General features: G+C 37.0%; 1 protein-coding gene across 1 annotated transcript in view; it reads right to left on the bottom strand.

Moving 5' to 3' along the window:
- The window catches only part of slc8a4b (solute carrier family 8 member 4b), a 96,561-nt gene that overhangs the window by 8,195 nt on the left and 60,997 nt on the right, over window positions 1–27,369 (bottom strand). The window contains exons 6-8 of the mRNA XM_079811110.1: window positions 4,256–4,362; window positions 429–553; window positions 28–127 (exon numbers count right to left, since the gene is read on the bottom strand). Coding sequence (XP_079667236.1) covers window positions 28–127; window positions 429–553; window positions 4,256–4,362 — 332 coding nt within the window. The remainder of the gene's footprint in view (window positions 1–27; window positions 128–428; window positions 554–4,255; window positions 4,363–27,369) is intronic.

The following is a 27,369-nucleotide window of genomic DNA, read 5'->3' as shown; positions in this document are numbered from 1 at the left end:
GATGATCAAAAAGGAAGTATAGCTTACCTGCGCTCACAGTAACAGCACTAACAAACTGCTCTCTCCAGCTACTGCTGCCGACTACCAGAGCCAGGTTTGTCTTCTTAATGAGCTTATCCACCGTATTCTACACACACACACACACAGTTTCAGTCACATATTAAGAACTGTTTCAGACCTGTTTGATGTTTTGGCTTTACTTGGAACTATTTTGTTGGTGGAGAAAAATATATAGTTATATTGTTGTATATTAAACTATTACATAAAAGCAATATCACACTCACAATAATACTGCATATTAGCACAGCTGTGGTGGTAGGCCTACTGCTTAAATATTATACATTGATCACCATGCATTGCTAAATAACTATTATTTGTATCTCATTTTGCATTGTTGCTCTACTAAAGGGTGTTAGAGGCAGTTGTACCTTAAACTCATAGGACTCTTCAATCACCACCTCCAATCTGGTATGTTCTCCCAGACTAGGACATCCCATTTTAGCTACTTCCTCTTCCTCCGCCCCAACCTCTGGCTTATTTTCATTAGAGTCCCCTACAGTACACATACATACACAAACATGTATGTAGACAAAGTAGACAAAGAAAAACAGCAGCTATATTAGAAACATATTCCCTCTATTTCTCCAGCTAGTAGGATGTAAATATTAAATCTCATGAAGATAATCAGAGCGAACAAAAATGAGCTAGTACATCAGTGACTGATGGCTGGATGGAAAGATACACTTCTCAATTTCTGAAAATGACAAGCAGGAAATTTCGTAAATCTTATGAGCGTCACTGTGTTAATTGAATTGTAAAATAAGGCGTTTAAGATGGAAGGGTCATTTCCGGAGAAGGCTGTATAAATAATGTAGAGAATAGTGATAGCCTCCAGTCACACTGCTAGCACAAGGTGATTTAGAGACAGCCAATTTGTTTCCTGAGGTAACAAACTTCACAGACTGCAGGTAGTGTATAATACTTTACTGTAAACATATTTCCTATGAGTAAACATTATTTACTAAGCCAAGGGATATGAAATGATGCATTCTAAGAGAGAGAGAGAGAGAGAAAGAAATCATTTTCACTCCATTAAAAACCACGTCCTTAAGCTTAAAAGAGCATTATGTAATCATTCTTCATCCCCTTCTGTTTTTTAATTTAGCCTTTTTCCTTTCTTTTATCTGTAACCTTTCATCTTTCATCACTTTGTTCATGTTCTCGTCATTAAATGACAATCATTTTATTTGCAGCTTCGACAGCACTGCTCATTTGCAGGCTTTATTTATTTTTTTATTATCTGAGAATGTGCAGCAGAAAGTTGCACAAAACACGGCTGCTGGTGTAAACAAAGCAGAAGACATTCAACTGTTTCCATCTTCTGTAATCCAATGGCTAATTAGCAAGCAGTCTCTTATTACTATCCATCCCGATTAGCAAAAGTGTGAAATCGTGAGAATAATGGCTGGTAAATTGAAGATCCACACACAAATGTTGTCCACACACAAAAACAACCTTTACTGAAGACTAATTTGACCAATTTATTTTTCTTTTCTTTTTTAATGGATGAAATAATTTTTTTAAACATTTTTAATGTTCTTTGAATCTTATTCAAATTGAATCTTATTAAAATTCAAATTCAAATTGCAATTTGTGTCAGGTTTGCTACCTCACTTAAAAGGTGCAATAAGCGAATTCTGAGAAACACTTTTGAAAGTGGATTGGACCGAGCACCAAAACATACTTTATGCCAATCAGAAGTAAGGGGGGAGGGGCCTGTGTTGCATAGTGTGTTTGTGAATTTGGAGGCAGAGCAATCAACATAGGAGTGTGATCCTACAGTCATAAGGGTGGAGGTGCATGGGTTACATAGGCTGCATTCCATTCCACTTTTAGACATGCACTCACAAACTTCCCTAAGCACTTCCCCTCGGGGGAATCCCCGCCGCCATTTTGATGTGCGTTCCACTGCGTGAAGTCGATGAGGGAAGTTTATATGGACAGACCCTCTTCCCCTCAATTTTGACAGAGGGAGCAAGTTCACTCCGATGTACACTTCAAGCTCCTCTATATCCCACAATTCAACTTGATTGTGACGCCACAGCAGATCGCGCTTAACTGAGTGAAAAGCTAAAAGTGTATGATATATTAATTATTTTGTGAATGAATCACATAATAGTGTGTAATATATTAATTATACTGAGATTTAATCACATAATACCTGTAGCTACCTTATGTTCACAGTCAAAGTTTATACTATTGTTATTTATTTATTAAAACATTGTCTCTTTCTCCAACAGCTCATAAACCTAGGATTTCATATATTTTCTCCAACAATATGCATATAGAATAGTGCATGAAACAAATTCATAAGTAAAAAAGGGGTTTAAATAATAAATCAGCTCCATAGTGAATTCCAAGGGCTTTTCATTTAATAGTGTATGGCTGTGTCCCAATTTGCCTACTTATACTACGTCCTAAAAGTATGTACTCTTTTTGTGAAGAAAAAGTACATACTTTTGAGTGTGTAGCAGAAGAGTATGCAAGCTTTGGGACATACTACTTCGTCATCTTTAACAGACTCTGTTACGTGCGTCCCGTCACCGTTTAAACTGCCCTGTCAATCATCGTCACAGTTCAAATCCCCCACTTTCAATTTAATTTCCTACCGTATCGGAGAGAAATGTAGTCGCTCGTTGATCTGCCTTTCGTGGGTCTTTAATGCAGAGACTCCTCTCATGTGTTTGCAAAGTTAATGCCCAAACGTATCATTACAAAAGTTCTCAATGCTGCTGAAGGAGAAATATAATGTGGATAATATTGAATAAATATCTTTTCGTCAGGTTAAATACTGATAATTGCTCACTCAAACCACTTTATCTAATCCTCTCCACTTAACCGTCAGACTCGCGTAACCGTCATGTTTGTAGTTTTTTAAACACTTTTTATCCGCGTTTGTAGTTCTAATCAAATCCTCGTCCATCTCGCAATGGGTTGTGGGCAATATCAGCCATTAGAGTGCGCATCGACCTGCATTTCGGATTCTGACCGGAAAAGGTAACCATCCGGGAATCTTTGGAATATTTTTTCAACATACTAAGATTTGGGACATACTAATTATTTTTTCGAATACTATTTAGTACGGATAGTATGCGAATTGGGACGCAGCATATGTAAGAATAACAGCTAGTGGTTGAAATGGGTACTGCAGTCCAAATTCAAACTATTGTTTCCCCTGCCCCCTCCTCTTCAGACTCGACATTCACACGGGTTGCCAGTTTGAGGACACGCAACAGGAACGAGCGCAATTGACAATGGAAGGCAATAAACCTTGCACACTAAGTTGATTTATCTGCATTTTAATGTGCTTCTGTTCATAGAGATTTTTAGATGGATGCCGAGGCTTTTTAGGTCGGGTAGAATCTGCGAATACATGGCAGCAATACGCTGTGTTTTTCACCAACTGGCAACCTGTGGTGTCGAAATACTATTCGGTAAATTGGCAACGTGCGTTACTGCACAGACCAAAACAAAAACAGACATTCCGACATGGAACAACGCTGTTTCAAAGTAGAATAACTGGTTGCAGCATAATTTTTCGGAAAAATCTGGATGTGAACTCAGCATGTTTCCTAAATATCTGCAAACATATTATGGTATTTGTATGCTTTGGTACGGTCGAAAACGTACATACAGCACTTTTAAATCTTATGTACAAGTTCCACCAGTAGTGGGCACTCATGCAACGCAAGCAATGACGCACATCTGAGTCCACGAAGTTAGCGAGTGAAGGGCATAGAAATTTGGAGTGGAACGCAGCCATAGTGTGTTTGTGAATTTGGGGGCGGAGCTATCAATATAGTGGTGTGATCCTTTTGGGTAGGGGTGTGTTTCTTCACTGTAAAAAAAATTCTGGTCTCCAATTGAAAATTTTCAAGTGACCGATCACATCTACATTTTTTAGTTAGCCAAATTGAATTTCTGTGAATTAAATTGCATCAATTCACAGAAATTCAATTTGGCCAACTGAAAAATGTAGATGTGATCGGTCACTTGAAAATTTTCAATTGGAGACCAGAATTTTTTTTACAGTGTTATGGGCATTTCAAATATCAACAGCGTTTCTCAGATATCGCTTACTGCACCTTTCAATTCAAATTCAGAAATTGAATTGAAATTTTAAAGGCCTTTCAGTTCAGCTCTAACATGTAGACATGTAAGAACATATGTGCACACGCATATTTACACACTTTACCATGTTTTTGTCCAATCTCGAGAAGCACTGGCTCTCCTAACTCAATGCTGAAGCTCTTGTTCTTTTCATACTCTTCATCATCTATGATCTTCACCTCAATTGTTTTCCTGTAGAGAGAGAAAAAGAGACACAGGAGACATTAAGCTAAAAACATTGTCATTGTTTTAAACACACTTACATAATTTCTATTTTAATTACTCTAAATCACACATGCTGTGAAACTTTCACTCCAAACAACAAGAATTTGAGTTTAATGCATTCATCTGTAATTCACGGCAGGATTTGCATAACCCTGACATACAGTAAACAAACACACACCCAAAATACATCATTCCATACAGTAATAATGACGTTTTGTAGTGCCAATGTAAGTGCCACTATTGTGGAAACTTTAAGTACTGGATTGAGAATAATTGCTTCATAATTAATAAACAAATTTAGGACATCATACTCCCATAGAGAGATATTACAGCAGTAACAACAATCTTGAGCTATAATAAGAACTGCATAATATAACAAGTACACTGAAACTGGTCAGCCAATATCCTGCACAGAAATCTATGATATTCATACTTGCGTGCCATGGTATTATTTGACGTAGCACAGTAGCTGTTTAAATATTTAGGGTCGGTACATTTTTTTAAATCTTTAACAGAAGCTTAACTTATAAAACTTTTTAAATTATAATATATTTAAAAATGCAATTGATTCCTATGATGGCAAAGCTGAATTTAGCAGCTATTTCTCCAGTCTTCAGTGTCACAGATCCTTCAGAAATCATTAAAATATGCTGATTTGGTGCTTAAGTAGCATTTCTTCTTATTATCAATGTTGTGCTGCCTAAAATGTTTGTGGAAATCGTTTGTAACTTGTGTAATAAATGTCTATACTGTCACTTTTGATCAATTGAATGCATAGTTTCTGGAAATAATAATAATATGATAACTAATCAATAAACTCTGCATATAATAAAAACTTCTGGTCTGAATTTATTTATGAAACATCTGTGAACCATTTACCTGGTGCACAATATAATTGCATCTTGATTTTTGAGCTGTAAATGTAAGGTTTTGTAAAAATGAAAACCAAAAATGTCCCCAAAAAGCTAAGGAAAACGCTACATTACAACATACTTAGTAAAAATTCAACCCGATCTCATGGCAATTTGTACGTATTTTAAGAGGTGGCTAATTCATATGAATTTGTATGACCTTACTCGTACTTATTTGTATGATTTTTTGCTAAATTGTACGTATTTTACGAGTTGTCCAATTCGTATGAATTTGTACGAATTACCAACCCCTAACCCTGCCCCTAAACCTACCTCTCACTGGGGTTTAGACAAATCGTACGAATATGTATGAATGAGGTCATACGAATTAATACGAATTAGCCACCTCGTACAAATACATACAAATTTTCAGGAGATAGCGTTGGTAAAAATAGAGAATATGCAGAGGTCTACCCACTATAGTACCATAGTTGTTTTTGGTAAGGGATATCAAATCTGTGACAGTCTGTAAAAAAAGGAGAGAGTGGAAGAGTGATATATTATTTATTTATATATTATATATTTATTCATTTTAGAGTCTCAACAGTATTTGCGTGTATATATGGATAAGCGAGAAGTCACAAACCCCTGTGTCAAACTCAAGAAGAACAGAGTATTATTGTGGTTGTAATACCTCAGTTTCCCCACTTTCACCACCCACTGACTTCATTACTCATTCATTCATCTTAGTTCAATTAAAACCAACAGACACATTAAATTAAAGCAGGCTTAATCAATAGCCCTCATCTTCTTCTGTGTGAGGAACAGAGAGAGAGAGAGAGAAAGACGAAGAGAGCGAATACATTATTTAAAGAGGATGAAAACTTCGGTTGACGTTGGGATTTTCTAATCGACAAAGAGACGTACATTCCTAAAGTATATAAGCACACTGCACACACTCAGAAGAAAGTGTTCTGAATCCGAAAGTATTACAGATTATAAGTGCCTCTTCAATTTAATCTTCCTTCCCAGTGTAGCAATTTCAACACTTTTCCTCTCCTCGTGTTTCTCTCAAATCCATTAATGCAATGTCAGTTTGACTGATCAACCTTTAGCTTAGATTATTCATGAGCTGAGATCCAAGCTTCTCCTCAGAGGACTGAGAAAATTCTCTCTTCACCTTTCTCTGGCCTCCTGCTTTCAACCTCCTGCTCTCCTCTTAACTTTTTGTACCAACTCACTCTTGCGTTCCCGCTGACCATCTCTCATTCACATCTACCTCTCTAGTACATTTCCCCATGCCCTCCATCCTGTTCCCTCCTCCTTCCCTCACTTCGCCGTGCTCTTATTAGATTTTTTTGTTTTCTTGAGCTGAATCCAGAGGCTCAATTAAGATCTTGTCAGCTATGTTTTATTGTGTTTGCCTGCTGCTTCTCCCACACACACACACACACACACACACACACACACACACACACACACACACACACACACACACACACACACACACACACACACACACACACACACACACACACACACACACACACACACACACACACACACACACACACACACACACACACACACACACACACACACACACACACACACACACACACACACACACACACACACACACACACACACACACACACACACACACACACACACACACACACACACACTACTCTTCAATATTGTAAAACAGTACGGAAGAAGTGAGATGAAGATAGAGAAGAGGTAAAGAAACAAAGGAAGGACAGAAAGTAAGAGAGAGTAGTGGATTCTCTGAGATTGAATCTTTGTTAGCACGGTTTTATTTACCCAATGCTGTCTGTGTTGTTTTAACACCCAATTCACTAAATGATTTATGCAAATGGGTAACAGTGCAAGCATGACCAAAGCATCTGTGCTAAAAACAATTTGTATGCCATCTTTCAGGTTGTTTCTGAGTGCTATGTTGTGTAGGATGCAGCAGATTACCTTGATCTAGTGTACTTTACTGGGACTGAACAGCATCACTCCATCACAAGCTCCTGAAATGGCTCTTTATCACGTAGAAAGTGCTTGTTTACTTTTGGCAGAAGCTTTTATCCAAATCAACAAGTCAAATCAAGTCAAGTCACCTTCATTTATATAGCGCTTTTTACAATATAGATTGTTTCAAAGCAGCTTTACAGTGATAGTAGGACATTTATGGAAGAGAGATTGCTTTGTCTGTACATCATCTCTAGAAAAAAGTTAAGTATTTGATTGATTCATTACCATTGTAAAAAAATTATTAATTATTTACTTTGGGACCACTTACACGAAAAATATTTTTTTTTATTTAATTGGGATGGCAACAGTGTTTGGTGACTTGAGAACGGAAACTTTGAAATGATACCGTTGTGGAGTGCAATAAAGGAGGAGACAAGAGACGGAGATGCGTCGAATCAGCTTTATTCTCCACTTATTATTTAACTCAGAACTGAACAGCGAGTGAGATCAAAACATCACAACAAAACGTTTCAACCGGAACCGCCTAATCTTCTCCTTCTCCCTTAAAGGTACAGTCCCTTAGTGAATGTCTCTAACAGTCCTCTTTGTGGGTCACCACACCGTTACATTTACATTAGGTATACATTTTACTCAGGTCATCAGGGGTGGGCGGATCGATCCTGTAATATCGATACTTTTGATACTGACTTTTGTATCGAAAGGATAGATCCTCAAATAAAAACATGTTCTCTTATTGGTTCTTTAACTCTTTCCCTGCCAAACACGGAATTTTCTGTTTCCACTGTTATACGCTAGGGGGGCGCTATTACGAAACTATTCGAAATTTCGCAGAAATGTGTCGCAGAAACTCTGTTACAACTGTATCAAAATTATCAATCAAAGAGCCGTACAACAGACTATAAAATTGTCAAAATATGTACACGCAACACAATTTTTGGCACTGTAATAACATAAGCAAAAGTGAAATCGCCCCAGAGAGTATCATTTTGCCAAGGGTGTTGCTATAAAAAGGTATGTTGAGTGTTTTCTCAACTTCAACTGAATTTTGAAGCATTAATGAGCTCCTTCTCTAAGTGTGAGTCCTAAACTCTCCACTTTCATTTTCTTGAGTGTTTTCATTTCTAAAGAAAGCCTTGAAGCATTAAATTATATCTTACAGAATCACAGCCAGAATCGCAGAGTGCCAATATTAGCAATTCTGCTCTGAAGTCACCTTCAGATAAAGATACCTGGTCATTGTTTACACACACAAACACATTGTGTTTTCATTTATGGGGACTTTTCATAAACATAATGATTTGTATACTGTACAAACTGTGTATTATACCCCTTTACCCTAAACCTACCACTAAACCTACACATCACAGAAAATATTCAGCTTTTTTTTTTTCTCCAAAAAACATCAATTAGTAGGATTTATATGGGGACCAAAAATGTCGCCATAAGGACAAGAATTTTGCATATTGTCATCTTTGTGGCCGTCGTTCGTCCCCATAACATATGGTTTACTTGAACACACACGCACGCACGCACACACACACACACACACACACACACACACACACACACACACACAAACACACACACACAAATGAAAATTCCACACTTTACTTCCAGTAGCTCTTGCTGATCATGATGATTAGCAGGTTGTGGTTGCTGATAATTAATAAGAGACAAGGATCGACATGTTCAGTACATTGAACTGTGTACATAGTTTAATTAATGCAACTCACACTCGAACGGAAGCGGATTAATAAAGATAAATGCTACACACCAACTTATAATTACATGATCAGAGGAAAGGATTGATTGAATTTCATTATTATTATTAGCATTTCATTATTTAGGAACTCATTTGTGCAGTGTACAGCAGTACAGTTCCTTCATGCCCAAACACATAGAGCTGCATGAAGAATGATGACAAGATATTTAATCACTTACATAGTTTAGATTAAAAAAAAACATTAAGTCAGTATACTACATAAGGTCAAGGTTGGTTTGGATGGATGACCACAAGTTATTCAAGTTAACGCTGCAGTGTGTAATTTGTGCCATAAATAAAAAATAATATAACCCCTGTTTTGGAACAGATTTTACACAAGACATTTACCAGCTCTTTCACACCATCACCTGACTAAAAGTTTGGAAAAAGACCCCCCAAATCACGCCACTGGTTGAACCAAAAGATGATGTATCAAACCACTCAAATACAGCAATGCTTTGAAAGTGGCAACGAGCCACCATGTTTCCACTCTTCAGGAAATCCACTTATGAATAGCTTATTTATAGTTGTCTCTGCACATTAGGCTGCGATAGGAGAGAATATTTTAACATCGAAAAAATTACACACTTCACCTTTAAGGGTGACAAAGCTGAGGGCAGATGTGATAGTCTGGCCCAGAGAACCCTCTACAAAATAGTCATGGACGATTTAAGTCATTAAGTTACAGTCAACAAATTCCACAAATAGAGACCATAAAGAAAGGAAGACAAAGATAGTAATACCCAACAGATGTGAAACAAAGAGGATTTCAATTGCAGTCACTCTGAGAAGTGCTGGCTTGACAGAAGCAGTCAGAGTCAGAAGCAAAAGAAGGGACATGTGGTGTAGTTTTTGTATGAACTGAAAAGAGTCAGACTGAAAATGTTTGTCCACCAATGCAGAGCAGAAAAATACAGTGAAAATGTCTGAAGAAGAATGCCATTTACAAACAGATTTTTGTGGCCATGGTAACATGGTTATACCATAGTATTCCTTGGTATGAAGTATGACGTTCCTTGTCATGCAAATACTATTGTTTATGAATATAAAAATCATGGTTTCTGGATCAGTTTTAAAATAAATATTTTTTTCCAATTTACAAGATGTGAAGTCGTGTAGAAAGTCTTTCTTTAAAGTGAATTTCGTTTTGTGTAAATTGTATCTTGATTTTAAATCAACGTTTCATCAACCAATTGCCTGGATTTAATAAATAAGAAAAAAATATAGCAGACAACAGCCTATAATAGGCGCCTGCGCGATCATGCATTGCATGTGAACTGGAGCATCTCATAAATGAACCGAAACACAGAATGATATTGAAGTATTGTGTGTATCGGATAGTTTACAAAAATCGAATGATTCAGAAAGATGTTGCCATTGAAATGACTGGGAAAAAAGTGTCCCAATCAACCCAAATTCACCCTATCCTCTTTGAAATCATAATTGTATTGCATTATGTTGTTTTAAATCCCAAATGTTTTACTTATAACATTCATCATTACCAATTATTCTGTTATTTGTATTTACTGAATACTGAATTGTGTTCAATGTTACAATATTACTGTTTTTTGAGCATCATTTGACTTCTTTCAAAACCATAAAAAAATTGTAATGTCAAATCTTTTGATAATTTATAATATAGTAGGCCTTTGTAATGTGCCTTTGGCTCTCACTTTATATTGTTAACTATATTCTAAATAAACTACAAAAAATATTCATTTCTTTTGTAAATTTTGTAAAGAGTTCCCCTCTTTTACAGACTTGACTCAAATGCTCATTCATTATGGACTCATTGTGTGGTTCTTTGTCTCCTCGGGTATAAATCACAGCATTATTCATGATCGTTCATGCCTCTTCGCATATGGACTTTGTAAAGAAAAAGTGTCTTACAAAATTTAAATCAATATATTGTTTTTAAGTGAATGAGATAATCCACGATTAGGTGTTAATTTTAAATAGCCTCTCTCTCTATTTCATTCAAATAAATGAATGAATTTGTGCGTGTGTGAATTACCTTCATCTATGCAGAATCTCTCTATTAATAGTGAAGCTGTGTGTTGAATTACTTCAAAAAACAGCAACGTTACCACCTAATTTCTGATAGATAAATAGAAATAGATAAATGTAGTATTTCAAGGGTCTCTTAATTTTTTCCAGAGCTGTATTAACCACCATCTGATCCCATCACTCTATGATGGTACTTCTATGGTACTATGTAAAGAGGACATCCAAGGTCATATTAAGACCAAGAAAGCCTCTTAAAACAAGTGCCATTAAGTGGACAAAATAATAATTACATTTTGGCAAACACATGCTCTGATTTAATGCTTTAACTATTCTTTGGACAAAGGCCTTATTGTAAGACACAGAGACAAGAACATATACTGACACACAAACTTCCACAGGCAACTGAATCAAACTCTAATCTCTTGCTCATACTGAAGTGTAGCAGTGCACACATATAAGCATTCAGTATCATGTGACCTTGCAGATCCCGCCTTGAGCCAAACATACAGGGAGTTAATGCAACATCACTTGTGATAAGTATTCCAACATACTTAAACTTCAGACACACAAATATGGAGGTCATGGCATCAGATATAGGGGTGAGCAGGGCACAACCTAAGTGCCGAAATAAAAAGATCTTTGGAAGATATCACTGAGCATTTATTTAACCATAGCAAAAGTAAAGTTTTACTTAAGTTAATTTTTCATCTCTGTTTTTTTGTGTTTATTTAAAATTTGACAAATCTGATATTAATTTAATCTTATATCTGTTATTTAACAGTTGAGATAGTCATTTAATGCTTATCAAACCAGCAGAAGACACAAGCCGGGTTTAAATCCCAGTTGCGTTACAACGTGTCCCTATTCTATTCTATACTTTTAAGAATTCTATTGAGAAACCATGAGAAAAAGGTGAATAAAGACTGAGAGTCAATGTTCAGAAATGACTAATAATTATTATGTTTTGAACTATGCTCTATAGCTGTGTTTGTGGTGTGTTTGTTGTCAAACTCAAAAATGTGGTTATTTTTTATTATTAAAAAAGTTGTATTAAAAAAAAAGTTGATAATTGTATTTTATTGACAAACAATTTTAGTTCGTCTTGTATATTTTTTTCTATTCGAATCAGATCTGTAAGCTGTCATATGGTCATGTTACATTGTGCCCTTCACATGTACACAATGTACCACAACATTTCACTTCCATTCTTTCGGGGTATATAAATAAAAGTATACACTGTATTAATGAAACAAAACCACACAATTGTATAAGACGTGTGAAATTAATGTGGGGAAAAAAGAAATGTACACAAACTGAGAAAGTCAAAAAGTGTTAGGTTGTGTCCCGCTCTCCCCTACAATCAAATGCATGCAATTTCCATGCAATCCATAAAGCCTCAACTCAAAATAAGCATCCAATCAAAAACACTTCTGCAATGAATATTACATGGTAATGCAATCTACATTTCCTCCATAGGGGGTGAGTGTGCATTGAGATGGCTGTTTATTTAGAGACGAGGGATTTGATAACATCCTCTCATAATTACTTCCACTTAGGGCTGTCAATTGCATCAAATTCAAAAAAAGTTTTATCTGAAATATTGTTTAATAGAATGTCATCATTCCTTTTTAAGATTAAATAATAAATAATGACACTTTAAATTGACATTCTTGTTTAAATTATCATCTAATATTGTCACGTTTAATCTGTTTGAGTTTTGCATCAGTTGGACTTTGAGTTAGTTTTGCACTGTTCTCAGTTTAGTTTCCTGTGTTTTCTTGGTTCATGCTCTTCTGTTGCCATGGTTTTTGAATTGTACTCATGTGTCTCAGCTGTGTCTTGTTAATTACCTCGTTTAGTCCCTTGCGGTTCTCACGCTTTCAGTTGTTCTTTGTCAAAAAAGTGGTCGTTCTGTTTTTCAACCCGCTTTGTATTGCTACAATGTCTGTAGTATATGTAAATTAATGTTTACTCATTATCCGTGTTAGTGTTACTGAGAAATTCACATACTTTATACTTGTCAACAAAAGTCCAACTTTTGACAGCTCCAGGGCTTTCGTTAAAACTACAGATTATACTTCCACATGTTTGTATCTCCGCTCACGTACAGTCGGATCGACAGAAGGTTAACAAAACAGTTTTTGTAAGGGTAGGTTTATCACTGAAAATTGTATTGTACTATGCCTACTCCATAAACAGCATTATGGTAAAAATGGAACATTATGGAAACAGATTTCTGACCAGGATGCAACGGTTTGCTTCTGGGGGTTGGGTGGAACTGAAAGGGCAGCAGTTTCTTTCAGTTTTTCCCCTCCGTTAAGCCTATAACACTGTGTTCATGGTCATCCTTCACTGGAGATCGAAAACATTTACTCTGAGTTCTTGCACCCAGGAACCATTATGAATAGTTTTCTAAGCATCTCATACTAAAGCAAGCATTATTTGACTCTGGTAAGTGTATTCAGAGCAGACTGGTGGGAGTGGCCTTGGTTGGCAACATGCCCAGTGCATTATAGGTGCTGAAGTTTTTCTCTGTTTTCTCTAGTCAGGTAGCACCGATTACAATTTTTTTTCAACTTTCTACTGTATAGGCAGCCAGGTTTTATTGAAAGCCCATTACTTCAGAAGTGAAGTACCCCTTTAAGCACAGATGGGTTTAGGTCATTGTCCTAGAAGCACCCACACTGTCTTAAGCATCTGTTTGTTCAGCAAAAAACAACGTGTGCTTGAGAGTGAGACGCGAGGTCGTGCAGCTTTATATATCATAGCTGTGATGCATCCAGGCAGGGCAATGGGACCGAGATATTCATCATTTATGAGTCGGTCATGTTCTCCAAATTTCACCACCTGCTCCCCTCTCTAAACACACACACACACACACACACACACACACACACACACACACACACACACACACACACACACACACACAAGACACTGAAACCAGGGCAGAACTGCTCGGAGCAGCCACACACACACACACACACACACACACACACACATGCGCTCTCCTCCCTCATGATGAAAGGTGACGCATCTTGGGTGGAGTTATTGATCAAAAGGTGTCAACAGTGTAGATTTAGGCTGTAGCATTCAGTCATAATTTAACAGTTTTCTGCTGTCATGCACATGTTTTTCTATCTGGCACTCCCTGGATAACAGCTTTCTAATTAAAGAACAATGACAAGCAGCTTATGGCTGGCCCAGGCAGAGTCTCTGAACATTGCGCTAATGTTGAGGAACTAGCATTTGAGGAACTAGCTTTATAAGACAAAGGCATGATTCTGTCAGTATGTCTGCTACAAGCCAAAAAGTATCAAAAATGAAATAAAATAATGTGTATGTACTAGTGATGTAAAGTCTGATTCATTTCCAGAAACCGGTTCAGTTTGTTTCAATTAACTGGTAAAAAAAACAAAAACAAAAACCCTGATTCATTGGTTCCTTGCATCATCACACAATTATGTCACTATGCATTGCATTTATAACAGCTCATTGTTATATAATGAAACATGCAAATAAAGTTATTTGTGTAAACACATATTGCTGATTATGGCCTTAAATTTACTTAAGTTAATGGTGTTTGTGGTCAGTTTCATTCACTGATTCTTCATGTTGGATATGGCTGACCAATATTGAGTAGCCTACTGTACATCTTGGATAAGTTTCCTAAAAGTTTTGCACCTACAGAAAACATTATAGACATTAATGCACAAACATGGATATGTTCCACACATCTTAATTATATAGAAAGAATAAACAAGTCTTATAAACTTGATTTAGCTTAAAAAAAATAATCTGCACGCACAATAAACCATAGTAAAATGTATTTACATTTTTTTGTTTTTGCAAGTTTTAATAATGATATTTAATAATAGTAGTCATAATAAGAATATTTCCAGTACGTGCCTCAGGCTTTCTTCAGGTCTTTATCACTTTATAAAAATTAAGCAAAACAAACAGACAAATTCATGAGCCGTCATTTATTTGCGAGCTTAAGGGAGAACGAAGTTTAAAGCTTACAGGCCTCTGTACGTCAACCGGCCGCAGCGTCTTTGGGATTTATAATGGTTCGACTCTCGATGCATCCTCGATATCAAGAACACATCTGGGTACTTTCATGCTTCCTCTGTACTTGCATTCTTGAGTATTAGAATTAAACTTCAACAGTTGATGATGACGTAGAACGAGAACACACAGACACAAGATCACTTAAGAACGCAAATTGAGACATGGCCAGAGATGGTCTTATTTTTGGGAGATACGAGGGTCCGTGACTCTACCATTTGAGGAAGCGTAATGGTCGGCCAACTTGAATCACGTGAGCCTTGATAACCAATCACATTACAGCCTTGACATCATTTAATTTCTGTCAAAATTGTGCGACGGTCAGTCACTGTTTGCGGATACCATATGAATGAGAAGTGATGTAAACAGAATCCTTCCTGTTGCAACATTGTCTGTGACTTATTTTATAAAACAGCATTTTACTGTGATAAAGATTAGCTGATAGGCTGACAATTCGTTAAATTATCAGTTGTTTACCCCTAAAATCAGTTTATTCAATGTAGTTAAGCCTCTCCTCCATTGAAATCCATTAAAAAACTGCCTCTGGTCTCCTTCCCTGCACACCACAGCGTTAAGCCTTTTTTTTTTTTTTTTTGCTAACCTTGGAGGCTTGCCTTGAAGTGGATTTACTAGAAAGTTACAGGCAGGTGAGTATGGGCAGGGTTGGAGCTAAACTCTGCAGGAAAGTGGATCTCTAGGGCCAGCGTTGAGAACCCTTGTGCTACATTTTGATGTGTTGCCTAAATGTAGTATTTAAAACAAGTGATTTTTAATGTAGAGATCTAAACAGAGGTGAAACATGAGAGAATTTTCAGATTCTACCTTCTAGTGTTGCTTCTAGAAGTGTCTGGCAAAGGATAGATGAGATTGTGTAGCCCTTTAACAAGGGTGGATATGTCTTCTGGAATTAGGCATGCAACAGACAGGAGCATATTATGTCTGGCAGTGGGCCGAACAGAGAGCATTATATAAATTGCTCTACAGACACAGGTTTGTACTCTCTACATTTGCCCTCACACACTGTTTTTCTTCATCTGTCTTGTGGAGATAGACGCCTTTGTCTTTGTCTGAATGATTCTACGCTCAACATAGAGGAGAAAGAAGACAGCAACAGCAAATATACTGATGACGATTAACAGATGATTTATTTGAGGGCGTGGAGGAAATTGGATTATTAGTCAAATTACTACAATAATACACCCACATAGTCTCATCCATTTCCAAACAAAGAGTTATAAATGATAAATCCTTAGACAAAGTGATAACACTTAGAACGACAATAATCACTAAAATACTGCAATTTACTAATAATTGGAAGCAACATACAAATGCACTTATTACAGGTACAGTTTCTCTGGAGCAGTCTGGCGCTTATATAATGATAATTGTTCATGCAGGTTTCAATTTACAGCCTTTTACCTACACTAACCCTGCAGTGAGAAGACGCCAAATTATGCACACCCCTACACTTTAGACTTCATGAAACTGTAGCTATGGACTGTTCCACTAATGTTTTGGACTAATATGGAGCAAAACATCTGCATTGCTGGGAAAAGATGTCCAAATGTATTTCCATCTTCAACCAGATTTAGATTTTTAACTCTGAGATGAGGCGATGACAGAATGCTTCAATGTCTTTTCCATGTGGTGATGTTCTGAAACATATCTGCAGGGGCATCAGTCAAATCAATGTGACCATCAAATGCCAAACAAATCCTGTATGTACATTCATAAACCAGGTGAGAAAAATCCGCACTGGTAAAACTTCCCATGGTAACGTATCTAGGGCTTAATTTATATTTTCCAGAAAGTTATAAATCAGCCATTTAAAAAATCCTAAACACTAGTTCAAGCACAATAATCTGCCAAAAAGATCTCAATTCAGCACTCATACCCTGAAGGTGTTTCTGTGTCCACGCTTTGGATGTTTGGGTCACACTACACTTTTCGTTTCATTCACTTCCATTCACGCATGCGATTGCTGGAGACTGGAAATGCAAGCTCATGAGAAGAAGATTCACATTTTGTTGTGTTCCAATGGTCAAGTTTGGGGTACTATGACTTACATTTTGAAATTACACACAAAACAATTTATATTATTGTCTTATTTTATAGACTAATATTCTCATATTTGGCTGCTATGAATTAAAGTACATGAGATGTGAATGAAAAGCTTGGAACAGCTCAGGACCAGCTTAAACCAGCTCGTGACCAACTAAGGACCAGCATAAACCAGCTCAAAACAGCTGCCATGATTCAAAACATACCTAAGCAGCATATGCTGTTGTTTATTTTCAACAGGGTAATGAACTTGGATGTTGTGGAACAAGTGGGACGAAATAATAGAATGGTGACAGGAGGAGAAGCCAACCCCAGTGAGAAAAATTAAGGAGCTGAGGAGCTTTAGAAGGCTGATCCACCAATCTGCCAAGCACACAGTGAATCAAAGAGAACTGTGGGTACCAACTATTGCAAAAGAAGTATTTTCTCTTTGCCAGCAGAGTCTCCAGGTCTGATGAAGCCAGTCTACGGTCTACTCAAGCTACTGTTATTTGGGATGAGGATGTTGACTGGATTGCATGGAATAATGGCTGGAAAGAGACAACCGAGTTGTTTAATAATGTAAAGCTGGAGAGCCAGTCAGATGTGATGTTCGCACTGCAAAATACCTTTAGTAACAGTAAAGCCTGCTGTGAACACTAGGACGAGTGGGATGACATATGCTGTTCTTTGATGAAGCTGGAAAGCTGGTCAAAGGAAAGAAAGAAGGCAGTAAAGCAACTCCACAGGCTCACAAGTCAAGTCATCTGTCCCCAAGGGCATTGATAAACGGCAGGCTAAACGGCAAGATGGACACCAAACATTTCCTTTGCCACCTCTAATGGCCGCCAGTATGCCATTGCCACCTTTGAATGCTGGGATGAGTGGGATGACATATACATTGTTTGATCCTTCAATGAGGAAAGAGAGAAGACAGTGAGGAAACGACACATCTTTGAGTGCTGGGATGAGAGGAGTGATATAACCAGCTGAGACGCAGAGAAGATACAGAGAAGATGAGATACAGCAGATACGATACAGAAATAAGCCATGGCTGGCAAAAATCAATGAGTATCAGTATCAGTATTTTCTTTTCAAATGTCTCACAGTTTTATCACATTGTGTGAATATGATGTAAAACACTTCTTTCTTTAAAATGATCATGGGCACCCTGTTCACACAATGCTTCACAAAAACATCCCTTTATGGAGATTATGTAAAATATTATTCAATTCTGGCCCTTGAGAAACAGTATTACCATTCTCCATTTGCCTCACTGTTTTATTTACAGAGATTTTTTTTCCATTGGTTTAGATATTTGAGATTGTGCGCTACAAGTCTTCAGTGACAACGATAGAGTCTACACGTAGAACTGTTAGACCGGCATTTTAGGCATTCCAACCAAAAAATTTACTTTTAAACTTTTGACATCCTAAAAACAAACAGAGCGGCGCGTGCAGCAGGGCAGCATCAAAAATATCAGATATTGGAGGAAAACTGTTGGGGGAAATTGTTTTAACATCACATTATGAATAATTTGATTGTAAAATATTGTCAAATTAGTTTTTTTGCAACTAAAACTATGAATTATTATATACTGTATAGTGTCTCTGAATTTCCAGTGAAAAACAGTAAAAAGGACATTCCTATAAGTCCCAACACGAAACATGGTTGTATATTATATACTGTACATATTTCTGTTTCTTCTTCTTTTTGTAACAAGTAACATTAGGGTGTTTTGTGTTACAATTTATGTTATTTATTTATTTTAGTGTTACACTGAAGCTGTCACTATACTGTATATTTGTTTCTATCGGAGTATTGACAATTTTATAGACATGCCACTTATAATGAACTCGGATTTATCATGTGGCTTTTTTAAATCACCTATGAAAAAGTTGGGGGGAAAAAACTACAGACACCAATATGCCATCCTGAAATACCAGAAACAATGTCACAGATTGTTTTTACAGTGAATTTCTTGCAAACCACAGCAGGCAGATTTTGTTATTGTAAATTTAACAGGATATTTTTACCGTGTGATATTTTATTTTTCACATTTTCTCATTTATTCTGACCTTGGTCGAACAACATAACTAAGGACACATTTAATGTTACACTGGTGCACTTTCATCATACATTAAGACCTTTTTCCAGCTTTCTGTGCAAAATAAAGTGTAAATACAGTACTGCTGGCATTCCATGTGACATAAAAAAGAATTAAAACTAGGAATTCAAAAATTAGAATAAAAAATAGGAATAATCTCCTCCTTTTAATTATTTACATAATGTTCATATAACTTATATAATGTTTTTTTTTTTCAGAGAGTTTCATTATGCACATGTCTAGAGAACATGACCTTCAGTAACACTAAGATCCAAACACTCCTAAAAACTACAGAGATCCAATCTGAATTATTACCTGAAATCAAAGATTTGCTCAAATAAATGTAACTCAAACGTAATTTTGAAAACTAATCCTGTCCGAAAGCTCTATAGTGAGATTGAGGACTGACTTGAATTATCTTTCCTTAAGTAACAACAGAAATTCTCTCTCATTCTCTCTTTTGTTCTTTTCATCTTCCTATCAAATCAAACCTGCGAAAGCTTTAACAGGTTTGATAATCACATAATCACAACTCTTTCTTTCTCACACACATAAACAGTGACAGATGGTGTGACTCTTTCGACATCTCAGACAGTCTATGTGGAAATTGAAAAATCTTGCTTATTCCAAACCCAGAGCATAAGAAACAAAGAGAAAAAGATGAACTGGCCTCGATAGCAGCAAACTCCTTTTTCATTAAAAATTAGTTTTCCACTCACTCATTTGGCATCTATCATACCCGGTTCTTTTTTCTCCTCTCATGTATGTTTTAACATCCTCACATCAGTCTTTATCCTCTTCTTTCCTGCCAGCATTACCTATTTAGCTTACTTTGAACATAACTCATTACCCACCCTGTGCCTCAGAGGACCATTGGCACTTTTCAGAAGTTGAAGGTGACCGTGTGATTGGATGAGGTTTAATGAGATGACATGCCTGCTGCTGCCAGTCTGTCAACATCTTCTAGAAAGATGGCAGCTCATGGAGCCAAAGTTTGGCACTAGCAGCTGTTTTCCTGCACGTCTCTATGTGTTTTTCTCTTTCTGTTTTATCTTAAGTCTAAGACATGACAACCATTGGCATTTGGTGTTGAGTGATGTCAAATATGGCGTGGCGCGCCTGGCCAATTTTCAGTACTCAATTCAAAAGTACTGGTACTTCTATAACAAACTTTCTACAGTATTGGTATTACCAAGTCCTGGTAGCCTGACAAGCCAGACCCACATCAAGATGTTGGGTCTGGGAACACACCATTTGCAGGGCTCAATCCGAGGGGTGGGATAAACGGTTGTCTTTCAAATTCCCTCTGCACGCAATAGGATAGCGCTACAACCAACCAGAGCAAAGAAGGTGAAGCGGAGCTAGTTGATAGATTAAACTTTTGCCGTATCCGGTCGGCAAAACTCTGAACACATCTTCCTTTCTTATGAATGACTTCAGTGCCGTTCTTTGTTCTTTTCTCAAAGAAAAGCTTAACTCCAAGTCTTCCAGAGTTGCGGCCAAAGCTGATTCAAAAGACCGCTGTTCGCCAGATTCTTTGTTTACAAGTAGCACGCGGAACTGCTCTGCTGATTCTTAAGCCCGCTCACCGCCCGACTCAATACACGATGTGATTGGCCTGACCAAAGATTGGTTTTTCCAGCTCGCACGCCAACGGAGAGTTGCTAGACTACCCTGGCTGCAAATTAGATTTGCTGCCGCTAGGGTGTGTCTAGATTTCTAGGCTAAAGTCCTGGCACAATTCGACCAAAACACACTGTTTGACTGACAGGCGGCTGCATTCACACACTTGTATGCCCCTTGTGCTAATGTGGCTGCATGCATGTTGAATTGTCCATTTTGGTAAGATAATAATGTAAACACCATTGGTTTGGGCCAGTTCAGGGTGTTTCCCAGCCTACGGCCAAAGACAATGGGATAGGCTCCAGCATCCCTGCGACCCTATAGAACAAGCAGTGATGCATGAATGGACTGTTGGTTTGTCTTTAGTAAATGTAAGTCGGTGGGAAACAAATGACAGATCTGTGCATTAGGCCTTGAATTGTAAATGTAGCCTGTTAAATCTGCTACTGTTTATTTAAATTATAATATAAATCAAGCAACATTACTGACAAGAAAAAGCATCTTAATTTAATCTCTTAATTATTTCTTTGTTTTTGACTATTTATTTATGATTAATCTTTATACTGTGTATGTTTGTGAATAATAACACAAACTTTATTGAGAAATACACACACACACACACACACACACACACACACACAAACACAGAGAAGTTTAGTATCTTAGTTTTTGCGGTAGCATTTTGTGAAATTTCATCAGCTATGAATATTTTAAGCTATATTGGGTTGATTATGATTGAATAACATATATTTCTGTCTGTTCTTAACACAAATGTGTTATAGCTTTGCATTTAATGTTATGGTGCATTTGTCCTCGTACTTTTGTTGAATAGGAGTAGTATGAACTTTATTCAAAATGTATCCTTCTGTGTTCCACTGAAATAAAGGTCATCATTTTATATTTTTATGAACTTCCACTGTAATATTTACTCTGAAATATATTATCTACCAACTTTTTTTCAGTCTGTTGTCTTTCATAGACTGTATCTCTGCATTACAATCTTCCTCCAAATCACCTCAAAACATTTATTCAGCATCTCTTCCTTAAACATTTTGACTGGTACTTACTAATAAATAACTAAATTCAGCAGAGAGTGTTTTCTTTTCTTTCAATTTATGTTATCTCACTCTGTGTTCTCTCTCATTGTTGCTCCTCTTCCCATGTCTACTTCGGTCTGACATCTCCTTTAAACATAGAACAGCACACACAAGCACACACTGTCACTTCAAGTTAATCGTCAGGGAACGCCTCAACTACTTGTCTCTGCAGTGCTAATTAAGCCACTTCCAATTTAGAAGTGTAGGATTTAGATGACAAACAGTAAATGGGGGGAAAACTAACTACGGTTAGGGCATCATCTAAACTCAAACAGAGCAAAGCTAAACAGAGCGTAGGTTCCAAGTTTTGTTGCATAATTACAAACCCGCTCAAAATGAAAAACAAAGCAAACAGAGTAATGAGACTAATCCTAAATCAAAATATATGCAAACATAAATCCAGCTAACAAATGTCCAGGTTAGAGATAATAAATGCTCAGGATGAGGGGGAGATAAGACTTCAAAAAGCCATAATACAAAAGAGATGAGATCAGGGGTCAGTTCTTTGTACCTCGCTTAATACATGGTAAATGTATATCCCGAACTTTGCAGAATTCAAGCGACAAATTATGTTTTATAAACAATCTCTCGAGATGCAGACATGTAAAGAGGCTGAAAATTAGCTGAACATATACTAGTTTAATTAGTGACACTTAGCCTACAATTTAAAACCTTTATTTGAATAAAGCAACATAGACAGCTTTGTGTATAGGTTTTAAGAGAAAACTTGTAACTAAGAACTTTTACTGCTATTTAGGAGAACTCTTAGTGCTAAGATAAAATGTTTTGTGAATACGGCCCCTGGATTAAGATGTCTGAGATAACTGCATGTTCTCATGTTCCCTGAAGAGGGCAGATGCATCGATACTCAAAACCACAATCAGCAATGCAGCGATTGGCTGGCGGCAAGACAGCTATAGACTAAACAACATTATAATATTATTTTAAAATACTTTTTTATGTTATTATTATTATTTTAAATTATTATCGCCCCCTGGTTCGGTAAGGAACTCTTGTAATAAAGTAGCAGTGGCTGGGACAGATTTTGAGTATCAATGCCGCTTCAAAAGATGTAATCTAATCCTGTTTTCATAAAATAAGCCTGCTCCCGAGCAGGTTTAAGCTTATGGATCTGTTGCTATGACAGCAAGTCCAGGATGAGCTTTTTTTAAGAACCAAACAATCCAAGATCAACAACCAGAGGTGTTGAAGGAACATCATGTCAGGGTTCTGTCACTTCAGTCTGTTTATTCTTGGGTTGGTAACAGGCACTCTGACACTGCTATCGTCTAGTCTTGTTGAGCGTGCAGTTCCGAGCTCCTTTGGGCAGAGCCTTCCTCTGTCCCTGTGAGTAGTCTTGTGTACGGAGGGTGATGTTCGGATCCCGGCACTTCTGTCTAGTTTGGTTTTGGTTCTGCGTCAGGATTTGGACATTCATGCACCGTGTGTTTGTCTTCTGTTGTGAGTACACAGAATGAGCATGCTTTCATATCATATTTTGTGTGAACACGTGGCTTATGAGTGTTCTTATTAGCAGCATGTTCTTTATTAGCTCTCTTGTTTGAGCACATGGAACAAATGATTGTGTTTGCTGGCCATGTGCTCGTGTTTTTGTCATGTTTGGTGTGAGCACATGGCTTGTCATGTATGTTTCCTTGTGCCATGTGCTCTCCAGTCTATTGTCTTACCCCGCCCATCTTGTTTCCAGATTATTGGTTCATTTTCCACACCTGTCCTCCCTCGTTACCTGCCTTGTTTGCTCCCTATTTATTTTCCTTGGCTGATTTCAAAATCGCCCCCTAAACCCTCAATCACTATTCCCTACTTTAGTCCACTAATACAGTTCACTTGAAGGAGTGAATGAAAACAAGTGAGCAAATTTGGACACTACAAATGGATGTCCTCTCAAATAGTGCCCTATTTAAGGATGTAGGGGGGGATTTCGGATTTAGCCCTTGTGTTTGCAGTACTGTGCCAGATCGTCATCATATGCTTACCATTGAATGTTCCCTCTCAGTCAAGTCAAGTCAAGTCCATCCCCTCGGGGTAGTTTTTGTTTTATTTTTTATTAAATAAAAAGCCCATTTATCTGCAGTAATGAGTCCTCGCCTCATCCCTCACCAAACCCTGACACATTAATGCTCTGCATTCTGGGAAGCCACTGTAATGTCGCCTTATTGGCTGCATCTTAAGTGGGTGTGATATACGCACAGTGCTAAAAGCTTTGTTTTAAGCAAGGAATGAAATCTTCCCTTGATAACTGAACATTTGCTGCGTTGTTTTATCTCGAAGTACAAGAATGTCGATCTAATTTCAGTGTGTGAATGAGCAGAAAAAGAAAGCCGAAAGAAATAAAGAGAAGAGAGAAAAGTATTTGCTATAGACCACTGACTGAGCTTTAGATTGACCACCACAGGTCTGATCCCGCTTGTAATTACAGAGAGACAGTGAAGCAGAGATTGAGTTGGTGTTTAATAACACAGGAGTGTAATATATTTTAATTAGGTTTAACCTGTCAGAACCGATAGCCTTGTAGGTAGCACTCCGACAAATAGCATGCTTGCGTTCGGCGTCCCTGCTCATGGTACTTTCCAAAACAAGAAAAAAGCTATCCACACCATGCAAACGTAAACAAGAAAGACAATGAGAAACTGAAACACAGGAGTATAGAGCTCCAGAGGTTGATGTCACGCAGCCTAAACTCCGCCATTTTGGCAGGCAACCAGGGGGGCGCTAGAGCGGCTGTTGCATTGGTATCTATAAAATAATTTAAAACCGGACTGTTTAAACCTTACTATTTCAACATGATGGACAGCTGATGTGCGCCAGGATGTTAGAACAGGCAGGGGAAAGCAAATGGGAAATTGTTTTATCACAGTAAGTTTCAGTTTATTCCTTATTCTTTACAAATTTTGCCTCACGTAACTAATGATAAAAATACGTTCCCATTAAATACGATACTTAATCGTGAATAACATAAGTGCTTTTATATATAAATAACATCAAGAAAGGCTATTTGAAACAAAATTAAGGATCAATAAATAAATACTGACACAAAAAATAAGAAATTACATTTATTGATTATGACTGATTTTATTTATCATTCACAACACGGACCTATGGAACAGATGCACACAGCGGCGCGCTGTTTTGGATGGGTTCGTGTTAACAGCATATAAAGTTAATCCATTCACATGTTTTCTCTCTTAAAATGTAAGCGCATGTAGGCCTATATGTCAGCATTATCATATACGTGTAAAGAATTGAAGGGTGCGTCTCAATCAGCTCCCTGGTTCAGTAGTTAGGGCACTGATCAGGACATAAGGCAATGGGCTGACTCCCTGATCAGTGGCCTGACTAGTGAACTAGGGAGCTGATTGTGACGCACCCAAAGTCTGTCATGTAAAACAAGAGCTTATTGATGCAGTTCAGTCTGCCTGCTATTCTATCTGTTAATGTTACTCCTGATCAGGGAGGCTTTCGTAAATATTTAGTTTATACGTAGATTTTGGCTTCAACTAAGTTTAATGGTGCAACGCAAAAATATTTAGGAGTGCACAAGTTGTAACTTAGTGCCCATTTACGTCCAAACTAGGCTAGTTGTAACTTACGCACCGCTGGTGCAACAGATGTCCTGACTGGAAAGCTATCCGTTCCTTTATCGATATACGTGAAAAGCACCCCGGGGGCATTATAGGTATCTGTTATGTTTAATATATTAAAGGGATAGGCCTAGTTCACCCAAAAATGAAAATTAGCCAATAATTTACTCACCCTCAAGTCATCCTAGGTGTATATGACATTCTTCTTTTAGACGAATAAAATCTGAGTTATATTACAAAAGTCCAGGCTAATCCAAGCATTAGAATTGGATTCATAGTTGCTCTGTTTTTGAAGTCCATAAAAAGTGCATCTGCCCATCAAATAACTGCTCCACGTGGCTCCGGGGTGTTAATAAAGGCCTTCTGAAGCGAATCGATGCGTTTGTGTAAGAAAAATATCCATATTTAAAACTTTATCAAGTAAACTTTCGACCGACCGCCTTCCCTGTTCAATTTATGGAAAAATTGTTCAAAGTTACCCTGCCGATCGAAAGACCAGGATAGGTTCTTCATGACGTCACGTACGCATCTTGAGTTTCACTTTCAACATTCAACACTTTTCCATGGAATGCGGTCGGTTGAAAGTTTACTTGATAAAGTTATAAATATGAATATTTTTCTTACACAAACACATTGATTCGCTTCAGAAGGCCTTATTAACACCCCGGAGCCACGTGGAGCACGTTATTTGACGGACAGATGCACTTTTTATGGACTTCAAAAACAGAGCAACTATGAATCATTGTTCTAATGCTTGGATTAGCCTGGACTTTTGTAATATAACTGAAGAATGTCATATAAACCTAGGATGACTTGGGGGTGAGTAAATTATGGGCTAATTTTTTGGGGGGTGAACTATCCCTTTAAGTTTTGCTATGTAAAAGTCTATGTCTTTTGAATTAAATTGCGCAGTGAACTCCGTTGCCTTGAAACTCATGCTGGCGCCGGCTGATCTTGCCTGCTAAAATGGCGTCGTAAACAGAATGGGTCACGTGACCTCCGGAGCTCTATGTATACAGGCTTGAGGAGAAGGAAACTAAATGAGAAAAAGGTGAAATAAATCAAACAATCAACAAGTAACCATAGCAACTAATAGTAAACAAGAACAGGAACTAAGGCAAACACAAACATAACATAACATAATCCTGACAGTATACTTCAATAGTGGTAATCGGAAACTACAACAAATATAATTTTTGCGTCCCATTTTTCCCATTAGCAAAAGAAAAATAATATCATTTCTGACTTAATAAAAGAGAAACAAATATCAAGAGATTGATTACATTGGACTGAAAAGAAAAGAAAAATATATAAATATATATATATATATATATATATATATATATATATATATATATATATATATATATATATATATATATATATATATATATATATATATATATATATATATATATATATATATATATATATATATATATATATATATATATATATATATATATATATATATATATATATATATATATATATATATATATATATATATATATATACACATTGGACATAAAAAACAAAAAAAACAAAAAACAAAAAAAAAACACTTTCCTTTCCTCTTTCTCCTCCTCTTTCCCTCCCTACTCTAGCCTGTGCTACACTGAGAAATGTACACGGACTAAGTATTTCAAGCACTTGTTGCGCTCACTCGACTCTTCACGACCAATCGCTTATTGTACCCCCAAGTTGTAAGTCGCTTTGGATAAAAGCGTCTGCTAAATGCATAAATGTAAATGTATATTTTTGCCATCACTCTCAGCTGTTGTATTATTAAAGCCCAATTCACATTGCACCG

Source organism: Gobio gobio (assembly GCF_949357685.1).
Source record: "Gobio gobio genome assembly, chromosome: 2".
Taxonomy (NCBI): Eukaryota; Metazoa; Chordata; class Actinopteri; order Cypriniformes; family Gobionidae; genus Gobio; species Gobio gobio.
This window is presented reverse-complemented; position numbering and strand designations above follow the sequence as displayed.